Here is a 12111-nt window from a genome sequence, read left to right on the forward strand (position 1 = left end):
GGGAGGGAGCGTCAGTGCCATGCTCCATTGTTGTCACATTGGAAACTGAAAAAGAGGGCTTGTTGCAGCTGCAGTGTTAGAAGAAACAAATTTCTCTGTGAGCTGTGGAATTTAACAAGACTGCTTTCATTCCACTTCGTGAACTCAGGCTTCCCCAGGCTCTTCTTGCTGCCCATTTTCAGTAACCCTGTATCACCATTCACCTTCAACCTGCTCATCAGTGAAAGAAGCTGCAGGAGACTAGAGCTGCCTATCACCCAGCTGCTAGCAAACAAAATATGTAACTTCTGAGTTTTGCCAGGCCTTGTTTCAGTGCAGATGGTTACTCAAGACTCACTCCAACCCCTAATTTATGTTCACAACATTTTTAAGAATTTGTACTTCTGAAATCTGTTCCTCATAAAATGGGGCTGAGGTTCTTAAGTTAATAGCAGACAGACGGACAGGTAATGCAATTGTCTATGCCTGCATTTTCAAAGGAAGCAAGGAGAAAATAATTGACGGGAGCAATTTTTTTCTGTGGGAAAAAAAGTTCCATGTTTTCAAGTAGCTAATAGATTGGACTGTGATGAGAAGACATTTTCTCAAGTGTGTAGTTATAGCTTACAATGAAACATATCAAGCAAATACGAACTAAAAGGGACAAAGTCCTGTAAAGTTAAAGATGTTCAGTTAAGGATAGGACAGGTTTTTTATGGGAGGTCTGATATGGTGGAGCTTTTCTGCGTGCCTTTCAGAGCCAGCCGTTAAAATCTCTCCGGAAGCTCTTACACCTCTCTTCAAACCATCCTGTCGCTGCTGAGCCCCGCTTCCAGCCCTTACCCAGCCAGCCAGCCAAAGCTTCTTTTCCTGAAGTGCGAATCCATGCCATGAGTCAAAGCTCCAGCAGCGGCAGCAGCAACGTGCGGCCAGAGCCGCAGAAGAGCCGGCCAACGCTGCAGCTCCCGAGCCAGCTGGAGCCCACCTGGCACGTGTCCCCCGTCAGCAGGAGCGTGAGCGACGGGCCCCCCTACTCGGACCAGCTGCCTTCCAAGAGCGGCCAGAACGGGCACACCTACAGCCGAACAAACCGGTCGCGAATGCCAAATCTGAACGATCTCAAAGAGACAGCCTTGTAATGGCGCTCCAGCAAATAGACCAGTGTGGGTGGAGATCAGCGTAGGGGAGCGGTGGTGTTCTGGTGATGGTAAGACTGCATTTTCAGCTTTTTAAAGGTGTGCAATATGTACATGTGGAGCTATGCTGTTCAGCACCACGAGAGAGTCAGGGATTATACAGGAACACGAGTGGAACTATGAATTACCGGTCAGCAGAAATGTCACTGGACGCCAGGCAGAGTGTGCTGATCAGGGAGAAAAATGCATTGTCATTTTCTCTCATTTACATTCCAGCTCAGTGCACATCTCTGTCTGAAAGCTGGGAGACTTCTGGTATGTATTGGCACTTAAAAGGGTGAAAACATTGTCTAGGCCTATGCCCTTACTACATTTTTTGCTGCCTAGTTAAAACAGTGGGGTTTATGTGATAAAAGTGTATCCCTGTTAAGGGTTTAAAGTTAAATTGTACGTCTAAAATTTGTTTTTTAAACTTCCATATTTGATAGGATTTGTAATATTTATTTATGATGACCTAATATCGTACTGTTATAATCATATCTTTTATGTTATAATGTAAAGTTATTTTGAGCTGTTTGAAACATTGTGAAGCAGTGCAACAGCTACAGTAGTTTCTATAAAAAACTAACAGTAACATTTATATATTGCATCAGGAGTATTTTATTCTATATATAAATATATATATAAATGGAAAATAACTGTCTGTTTTTTAAATATACTCATTTAAAAGAAAAGTATTGTTATGACACTATCTGCCATATTTTTTATACATTTGTGATATAAAGTGCAGTATTATACTTCTAATAAAAGGAAGCTGAATGTGGATATAAATGTGACTGTAACAGTATGAATCTTGCTTGGCTAGGAGAGCCCAGTATTATAGGCATTATTGGTAACAAAACAAAAGACAACATTCGAGTCCAAGCTTTATTATGGGATATTTTGTTGGAAGTACTGGCTAAATGTAAGAGACTGAAGAACTGTACAGTAATCTAAATGTGTTCTCCCCTGTCCTTAGCTTTCCTAGTAATATTAATGGGATTTCTGCATCTGCATCAAGAGCACAGAGCCCCAGTACCAAATTTTTGTTTCTTCTAAAGAGATAAAGTGCCCCATTACTACAAGCGAAAGCAGGTGCTCTTCCACTTAATAGCAGGGGTGAAAACCAAAGAAACACAGCATGAATTGCAAGTGAAATGCAAAACTTCTACACTTAAGCATAGCATGGCACTGCAGATCATGGTATAAGCTTTTATGCATATGTGTATTTTACATCTCTAGCAATCTATTAACAAATAAGATAAACACTGTATTAGAATTTAAACTACTCTTGCACTTTTTATTATATTTCAGGATGTATTTAAAGCTACAAATCTGATATTTGGATATTGAGGGAGAAGGTTGCCATGCAACTTGACTTCTCCTTAGGTCTTACTATCCAAATATTCCCATACCCAGTTCAGCTACCAGTCTCAGCAAAATACTAGATCTTGGGCTCCAGTCTCCTGTACAATGTAGTTAAAACTGCCTTTACCTTGGTGAATGTCAAGTGTAGCAAATACACACTCTGATTCCTCTGTTGCTACCAGTAAAGTAAATCAAAGGTGAGCCGGTAGGAGTCAGAAGAGTTATGCTAGTCTAAACTTTGTGCAATAAGAGGAGAGCCAGGCCTGTAGTGTCAGAACAATACAATCTTTCCTTTTTAAACACATTAGTTCTACTCCCTCATTACTCTGCAGCATACTTTGTTTTCTAAGACACCTGTACTTGCAAATACACTGGTTTTTTGTTTTTTTTTTTTTTTTTTTCCAAAAAGAGATTAACCTGAATGTAAATTGAATGATTTAGCCATAGATGTAGTTAACAGAAGCAGCCAGGCAGTAAAAGCTGAACTTCCATCTTGGATAACAATGCAAACTGGACATGCTGTTCAGTACCTCTTGAGTCATACCAAAGTTCTAACAACAGCAAATTTGTCACCACTACTATAAAAATGATTGTCAGAAAGAACAGTGTGGAAGGATGTTATATCAGTTTTGTCCAGGACTAAAAAATAAGTCTACTAAATTTGAAAAATTAAAAAACAGCAATTCTTCCTTTGTCAATTGCCTGCAAGAAATGTGCATGTGATTTTTCTATAGCTAGATATGATATATAATATCTCTCTATATATGATATATATACTGTATTGATATATCATATATATAGCATATATAAATGCAGTAGACATGAAAGGATATTCAGTTTTTTCTAAGTTCAGTGGGCATCCAGGAAAGATATTGTGATATTTACTTGTCGTCACTGTCAGAGTTTAGCAGCTTATTTTAGCAGTCTCTGTTATTCATTGCTTGGTCACATGAGCCCTTTTAGCCCTGCTTTGAAATGGGCTGATGCCACTGAAATCCCTCACAAAAGCACTGCCTGAGAGAGGGGGGCTCTAAGCAGTGGGGTTTGAATGTCTCTTCTATGGCAACAGAGCTGGTGAAGGGCCTGGAGCACAAGTCTTACAGGAGTGACTGAGGGAGGTGAGGGTGTTCAGTCTGGAGAAAGGAGTCTCAGAGGGACCCCACTGCTCTATACAACCACCTGAAAGGAAAGTGTAGCCAGGTGGGGATCAGCCTCTTCTCCCATGTCTCAAGTGAAAGGATGAGAGGAAATGACCTTCTGTTGTGCCAGGAGAGGTTCAAATTAGATATTAGGGAAAAAAGATCACTGAAAGAATGTTCAGGCATTGGAGTAAGTTGTTCAGGACTGTGGTGCAGACACTGACTCTGGAAGTCTTTGAGAGGCTTCTGAATGTGGCACCTGGGGATATGATTTAGGAGGGACTGGGGTGGTTGATGGTTGGACTGGATGATCCTAAAGGTTTATTCCAGCCTTAATGATTCTGCATTCAGTCTCACAGGGAATGTTCAGTCTAGACTCTTCTGTGCTTCATGGATATGTATCCTTTTGCCTCTGCAAGATTTTTAGCTTGCTGGTAAGATCTTCATGCTGGGATTGATGATAGTGGGCTACATGTGGTTGTTAGGATTTCTAGCAGTGAAAAATGTTTCTAAAGGATTTTTTTTTCTCCGTACCCATTAAGTTAAATCGGGGTGGTCCCTGACTGTACATATAGCTGTTTAAAGTAGTTAGCAAATCTTCAAAGGTGACCCAAGGAATGTTTGAGTATTTGGTGGCCCATATTTACAGAAACTTGTTTCTACTTCATACTGCATTTTCCTTTTGAGTTCAACAAACTGTAGTAGCTTTCAGTTGAATACTAAATTGTGTTGTTTGTATGTAGTACTTTCTTCTGTTGGAAAGAAGTTACAGTAGCTTGGCCAGCTGGTGCTGGGATGAATTCTGTATTTTTAACTTAGTCTAGCTTCCCAATATGTAGAATATGGCTAATGTAATTTTGTCAAGATTTTCAAAGGAGTCTTATTATAGTGACTGAGATTTTCTGACTTAATAAAGAGGAAGAGAATAACAGAGCAAACTATTTTGTAAGTGTGAGCTTTCCTTTGCACTGGTCTGTGAGTCCTGTATTACATGCTCTATAGATTTATTTAGTATAAAGGATCCTAGTTAAACTGTATTTTATTATTTGGCAATCCTTTTGCCTTATGGCATCACTGATGATGTGAATAAAAAAGAAACTATGTTTCAGAAATGAATTGTAGTCATTTTGCAGAACTCAAGCTGCCTAAACTTGTCTATATGTTTTAGTTATAGCTCTTGAGCTCTTTTTAACTGAAAAAAAAGCACCTTAAAGTCATCCTGAATGAAATTGTATGTGTCTAAGCTGTCATTTTAAACTGCAATGTAAATGTGTTAACCTAGAACATCTGTTTTCAATAGACCTGGGCATAGAGAGCAGTCCCTTTGTCCATTTACTGCATTTTGCTCCGTTTATTGCAGTCTGAGCTTCGTTGCTTCTCTGAGACGTTGCCAGGAGAGTGCTGGGCAGAGTTCTTGGCAGGAAGTCAATGATCCCAGATTTGTCTCCTAAAATATTCCCCAAACACCACTTGTTCTTTTAGACCAATATTAAAGCAGGCTTCAAACTTCCAAGTGCATGAGGCATCCTCAGGTTGTCACTTGGCTTGTCACCTTTCTCTCTGCCACACCAACTTGTTTCTGAGACCAAGGCTGGAGAGACTCTTCAGGAAGCAGTGGCCTGTGGTAGGCTTTTCCCCTTCCTTGTCATTGCAGTTAGATTTCTTACGAGATGAACCTTACTTGTTTAAAAAGCTGCATACCAACCTCTTCTTTTTTTCTTCAAAATCTGATGAGGTGTTAGCTGACTAGACTCCTAGGTTCACCCAGAAAAAGTTATGTATTCTCAACAATTCTGTAGACCTCCCTATAAGAACACAGGGAGCCTATGGGAATACAGATTATACAGCTCTGAAAGCGCTGTTGTGATTTAGGTAGCTAAGGCAAATCCTAGCCATTTTAAAGAGGAGCTGTGCTCTAGAAATATTGAGGGTTTTATTCATGTTTCTTTTTTTTTGTTGTTGTCTTGTAATGATTTGATAGTGAGACATGCTTCAAAATACTTTTCATGTAATGAATTCTGTATGTGTTGATCACTGTCAGAGTAGAGCTGAGAGAATATTTGCATCCCAGTCACACAAAGCGTGTGAAAAGGATAGCCATATATGATACACTGCAAAATGTGGGGTGGCAATGAATGTTTATTTTTTCCATTCCAGCTAGCACACATACTACATCTATTAATGGGGTAGTATCACAAACCATGCATTTAGGCTGTTGTTCATGTTAGTAGGCCCACCATTTGAAATAAGAGTGCCACAGAAGGTGGCTGGAAAGGTGATGTGCCCTATGTAAACATTTTTGAATAACCTTCAAATCGGGACACTATTTAAGAACAGGTGCCTTTCCCTACACAGCTCTTTCTGTTGGTATCATGGTATTAACCATTCATTAACTGGGTTTGTAATGAATGAGGAAAAAAGCCATTTAACTTCTGGCCTTTTTTTAAAATGGGGTGATTTGAGTAAACCCTTTCAATATAACAAAACTTGGAAGTTCTAGATATTGGCACCTTTTTCAAATGGTCAAGCAGCAGCAGTGTATCAGTGCTCAGGCTCATCAGGCAAGTGAAGGCTTGTGCTGTACTGAATGTTGTACTGAAACAGAAGATTCCTCATTTCGCAGTCACGAAGCACATTTCATTAAAAATAGCAAAGCAGATTTTATAGGAGATCCTCTTTCAATTGTAAGAAAAAAGCTGTATTAGGTCATCTGTTCTCTCAGTGGAGTGTCTTAACAACTACCACATGAGAAAGCATAGGTAAATCTGATGGATTAGGTCTCAGTTTTACTTGTTCTGCTTGAATACAGATTTGTGACCTTGTGTGTGCCAATTGTTTGGTACAAAAGCTGGGGTTTGACAACTCAGTGGAAGATGCATGCAAAGTGTGAGAGGACTGGCCCCACTATTTTTGGATGCTTTCATTCCACCAAATCAGATTGTTTCTCAGGCTCTTTGAGAACATAGCAAAATATGCAGCTGGGCAAAAGTGACTCTTGAAACATGGCCCAAGAGCCTGAACATGGAATTTGTGTCTTAGCCTATGAATGACTACACATCTCTTGTCTTCTCTGCAAGTCAATCTACCTCCTCTCTCTTGCAGAATGTGGTTGTGGTAGGGTTTGTTTATTCTGAGCTTATTATTGACTCCAAATTTTGAAGAGACATCTAAAAAGATTCTTCCTCTAGGTACTGTTAGCAACCATGTAATAAAATATTGTTGGGCCTTCATCTGAAATACTTCTGAAACCTCCAAGCCATCTGAGCTCTTTCTCTAGAATCCCAGTGCCATCCTTTGCACTGCTTTGCAGTCTTCCCTTGGCCTTCCCCTCGTGGTTCTCAAATATTGCAGTTGCCTTGTTCTTTGTTGTTTCTCTAGTGCAGATTTTCAGGGAGTTAGAGGCCTTATCTACTACTCCACCCTATTTGCTGTTTTACTCAAACAGCTATCCTTAGACTTGCTCAGGATTTCCTTCATTTTAGTTTTCCATTTCATCTGGGTGAGATACCTTACCTCATTCTGCCCCTACCAAAACACACTGCCTACCAGGCTTTTCGTTCCAGCAGGTCTCTGTTTTCACAGGGCATTGTTTCTCTGGATCTGTTCTGAGAAATGCAAGGTGGCATCTCAGCTGTACAGGCGTAGAAATGCGTTGTGAAGTAGCTGCTGTTGTAGAGCTTTCCATTAGCATAAAGATAAAGCATGTTCATAGCATAAGGTGGAAGCCGCTGTTCAATTTTCCTATAGGATATGAACCTCTTGGTGTAACTCCTGACATGTAAATCCAGTGGCAGAGCTTTTAACTCTTTAGTTACAAGCTACAAGGCAAAACTTTAAGCATAGGGAACTGTCTTGACCTTCCTTTTTTTTTTTTTTTTCTTTTTTCTTTTTTTTTTTTTTTTTGCTAGTGCACATCTTAAACTCATACTACTGAAGGATATGACTAATTGAAAGAAGTAACTTTATATTTGGGTTATATGGACCAATAAGCTAAAATCTTCCCAGAAACCATAATTTTGTTGGAAATTCTATGCAGGCATTTTAAAATTTGGTTAATCTGATAAGGAATTCCAGGACTGCACTGTGGAATGGTTAATTTTAAATTTGTGACATTTGGAAGAAAGAAAAAAAAAAAAATTTAGGAATTTTGGGGTTTTTTTAACATCTGCCAGTACAGATTAGCAGGCTGGGGAGGCAGCTTTCAAAACTTATAAATTTATGGATAAGATTCCCTGGTGTTTTTTAACAGCTATTAGAAATCTAAAGCGCACAAACTTTTAAATCTACCATGCTTTCTGTTGTGGAAGGGATATGTTGTGGTGTTAGCCTTTTTAATCCTGGAATACAAATTGATTTTAAAATGTGTTGAATATTTAAGGATGACTTCATGCAAGTTAATAAACCATTTGTAAAGTGTTTGTATACAACCCTTTGTATCATGTTGTTGGTACACCTTACCAAATTTTTTTTGAGCATGTATTCCATTCTTTACTTCTGTAAAATTTATATTGTCGCTGTAAATATTCTAAAAGAGAAAAAAAAAAAATCCTGTGGTAACCTTAATTATCAGCATGGAAATGGTTAATTTTTACTGAGCACAATGTATTTTTGAATGGGCCTTCCAAAATATGTCTTTAATAAAAATGCAGATTTTGCACTAGAACCCTGGCACTGTTCAACAGCTGATCTTATTCCTGACACGTCTCTTCCAGAGCACCTCTTCATATGATAGCTTGGCTCAGATGAGTGGATGGTCCTGGACCAAAACCTGGTTTTGGTTCCTGGTCCTAAACCAGAACCAGGACTTCTGTGCCCAGTGGGTCACTGCCGGGTCCAGGAGCACCTCCTCCTTGCAGAGGTCACTTGTATCTGTCCCCAAGCCTGATGTTTCCATGGGATGTTTCCAAAGGGCAATGTCTCTGAAGCACCTTGTTGCCCACCATTCCTCTAGTCTCAATGCAGAACAGATTCTCCCTTGCAGGGCAAGAATGTCTGCTGTTCTCTTGTTTGAACAGTACCAACCCACCAAGCCCCTTAGCAGGCACCACCAGAAATTAAAAAGGCCCTGAAAGTTTCCAGCCCACAGTCTTCACCACAGGAGAAGTGTCATAATGACATTTTGTCATTGTCACATGTAAACTGAGACACTTCTAGGCAAATGTTGAGGTGTTGAGGTGTCAGCAATAAGTGTTTTTGATGGGTTCCTCTTTAATGTATCCTGGCTATGAGGTTGTTTTTTTTGTTGTTGTTGTTCTGTGTGCAGCTTTAAAAAAACTTCTAAGTATTTCCCTGCTAGTCTCTCATTCTTTGGAGTAATTGGAAACAAACTCAGTAGGGACCACTTTTCCTGGGCCTCCTTTCTTTCCCTCTGAGCTCCAGCAAGACTTGCTGAAAGCCAGGACTTGCAGTCTGTTAGATCCCTCTGAAACACCTTCCTGATGGGTTGTGCAGCAACCACAGCCTTGCTGGGTGAAACCAGGCTGCTGCCAGTGCCTGCACTGAGCTGTGCCCATGACCTCTCTAAGAGGGAAATTTCCAGACTGAGCAAATGGCTTCAACTTCCACCAGGAAAAGCAGTCCAGCATTTTAATATTTCCATCCAGAAATTGGGTTGAAATGCATTTCCTTGAGGTGCCAAGTGCTCTGGAACTTAGCTTAACTATTAAAACCTTACTTGGCTCTTACTCTTCCAACAATCTTGTTTAGTAACCCCTCTTCTGTACTGCCTGAAGAGCCCCAGAAACTGGAGTGGCCATCTCCTTGAAGAGGCTGAGCACCTCGATGTGGTATCCCCAGTGTAGTAAATATTAAATCCCCATGGGATGGAGGGCAGAGTGGACATTTTTCTCTGGAAGGAAATGAAGGGATAATTTCTGCAAGTTCCTGTATTCCATTAAGATAAAGGGGCTGTTGATTTATGAAGTGATGAATGAAGTGGCTGGTCTGGAGGCCTGAGGCAGTCTCTGATCAGGTAACTTAGACTGAGTACAAACTTCTCAGCACCTTGTTCCCTCACTTCTCTCTATGCAATCCATCCTAAAAATCCAGGGCATAAAGCTGAAAGCTGTTCTTGGTCCTACTTCCTATTTCAAACCCCTCGTGTTTTATGCAGTTGCAAAGTCACACATTGGTCTCCCTATCTCTGCAGGTAAAGCCTGCAGGATTGTTGAGCATCTTTGTCAGTGGAATGAGTGTGCTCTCACCAACCCCTGTTGTGCAGCTGACAAGCTGGAGGGAAGGAAAACCCATCCAGAGGGAGCTGAGCAGGCTTGAGAGCTGGGCCTGTGCAAACCTCATGAAGTTCAACAAAACCAAGTGCACGATCCTACATGTGGGTCAAGAAGGTCATAAGCAGAAATACAGACTGGAGGAGGAGCAGATCAAGAGCACCGCTTAGGAGAAGAGCTTGGGGCTGCTGGTGGATGAAAAGTTCAGCATGAGACAACAAGGCCGATCGTATCCTGGACTGCATCAAAAGCAGTGTGGGCAGCAGGGTGAGGGAGGGCATTCCCTCCCTCTGCTCTGCTGTAATGAGACTCCACCTGGAGTGCTGTGCCCAGGTCTGGGGCCCCCAACACAGGAAAGATGAGAACCTATTAGAACATGTCCAGAGGAAGGTCACCAATTTGTTCACAGGGCTGGCACATCTCTCCTATGAGAAAAGGCTGAGAGATTTGGGCCTGGAACAGAAGGCCATGGTAAGGCTGTATAGCACCTTCCAGTACCTAAAGGCAGCTGCAATAGAGCTGGAGAGGAACTTTCACAAGCACATGTAGTTATAGGATAGAAGGTATTGGCTCTAAGCTAAAGGAGGGCAGGTTTAGATTAGATATTAGGAAGAAATTCTTCACTGTGAGGGTGGTGAGGCACTGGGACAGAGTGCCCACAGAAGCTGTGGACTCCCCATCCCTGGAGGTGTTCAACACCAGCATGGATGGGGCTCTGATAAACCTTGTCTAGTAGAAGATTCCCCTGCCCATGGCAGGAAGATACGAGCTAAATGATATTTAAGGTTCCTTCTAACCCAAACCATTCTGTGATTCTATGATTATGAGGAAAAGCTTTAGTATTTATGTAATTATAATTCAGCTGGTACTGTCTCACTTTCATGATGATCTCAGTCACACTGTTACTCCAACATGCTGAATTTATGCAGAAGTCAAATGCAATTCTAAAAGCATTTTAGGACCACCTAATTAATTAAGCCTCTGAGCACTCTTTACATAAGAGGCATAGGTTAAGTGAATTTCTGGAGGTCAATTAGCAAGTGAGCTGCATAGCAAGGATCAGAACAGAAACTCCTGGTTTAGCAGGAACCATTTAGTTACAAGTCAGAAATAAGTCCTTTCCCCATGCAAGTGGAGAGGTGAACTGGAGACAAAGGACAGGGCAAGGCAAGAGGCAAATGAACTGTGAAATGCACTGAGTTCCATCTTATGCATTGCCATACATTTCAATCTAGAAAGAAGTCTAGTGATTTATTTGAAGATGGGAGGCTGGAAGAGTGATAGCACAGGTCCTTTCTACCCAGAAAATATTTTTTTTCCTCCAAGGTTTTATTATATCCTTTCTGTAGGATCAGTCATGTAAAGACATATAATTTAGTGTGGTGCCTTGGTGTATAATGGTGTATGTTCCTTCCATTCAGGCTGTGCATTAAGCCTGCCAGCTCTTCCAAATCTCACAAGAGCTTCTGGCCTTTGCCATCGGGTTCATTTCCAAAACCAGACAACTGAAAAACCCTGGACCATGCACAGGAGCTTGTCAGAGGCCAGTCACAAACAAGGCTTTGACTAGCTACAGTCAAGCTTAATTACTTTGGAATTATATAAATGTTCACCAGCTTGTGCCCAGTTCATCCTTCTGCCTCTCGCAGCCAGCCCTCCACTCCTCAGTCATGCAGGAAAACATCAGCACCAAGTCTCTTCCCCCATTACCATCCCTCAGGACATGGAGCAGAGCTGCCTGTGCTGCTTTTAGGGCAGGGAGAGCTGTGTGTTAACATGTTGGCAAACTGCAAACAGGGCCTGGAAACACTTTAGCTTTCAGTGTTGGTGTTAGTGAGACAAGACTGTGACAGCTGCTGCCCTTGTCTCCCTGGTGCTGGATGTGCAGCCCCGGGAGGCTGCTGTACCATGCTGGTCCCACAGCTTGGCTGCTGAGGAAGTGCCTCAAGCTCAGTGGATCTTCTCAGTAGAGCTTTCCTTGACTGTTCAGCATTAAGAGACCCACACAGTGATTTCTTACTAAGAAAATGTGTCCCTAGACAAATTTGTGGGTAGGCAAAAATCCTGTCCATGGATGAGGAGGTGGGAGGGAGGCAAGGGACTGTTGGTGTATAACAATCATCTCAGCAGATGGGAATTGTTCTTTTTTACATCTCTGTAGACTTCATGCTGTTGGTTAGTGGGGCAGCTTTCAGAGTTGCCAGAAGAGCTTATTTCCCTGAC

The 12111-nt window shown here is 41.4% G+C and overlaps 1 protein-coding gene across 5 annotated transcripts in view; it reads left to right on the forward strand.

Annotated features, from left to right (window-relative positions):
• The window catches only part of CDKL5 (cyclin dependent kinase like 5), a 129799-nt gene extending 121475 nt beyond the window's left edge, over window positions 1-8324 (forward strand). For all 5 annotated transcript variants that reach the window (XM_077781624.1, XM_077781627.1, XM_077781628.1 and 2 more), the window contains one exon: window positions 738-8324. In XM_077781624.1, the coding sequence (XP_077637750.1) occupies window positions 738-1118 (381 nt within the window). In that variant the 3' untranslated portion in view covers window positions 1119-8324. The remainder of the gene's footprint in view (window positions 1-737) is intronic.
• Window positions 8325-12111: the final 3787 nt, after the last annotated feature.

Source organism: Lonchura striata, chromosome 2 (genome assembly GCF_046129695.1).
Source record: "Lonchura striata isolate bLonStr1 chromosome 2, bLonStr1.mat, whole genome shotgun sequence".
In the NCBI taxonomy this organism is placed as follows: domain Eukaryota; kingdom Metazoa; phylum Chordata; class Aves; order Passeriformes; family Estrildidae; genus Lonchura; species Lonchura striata.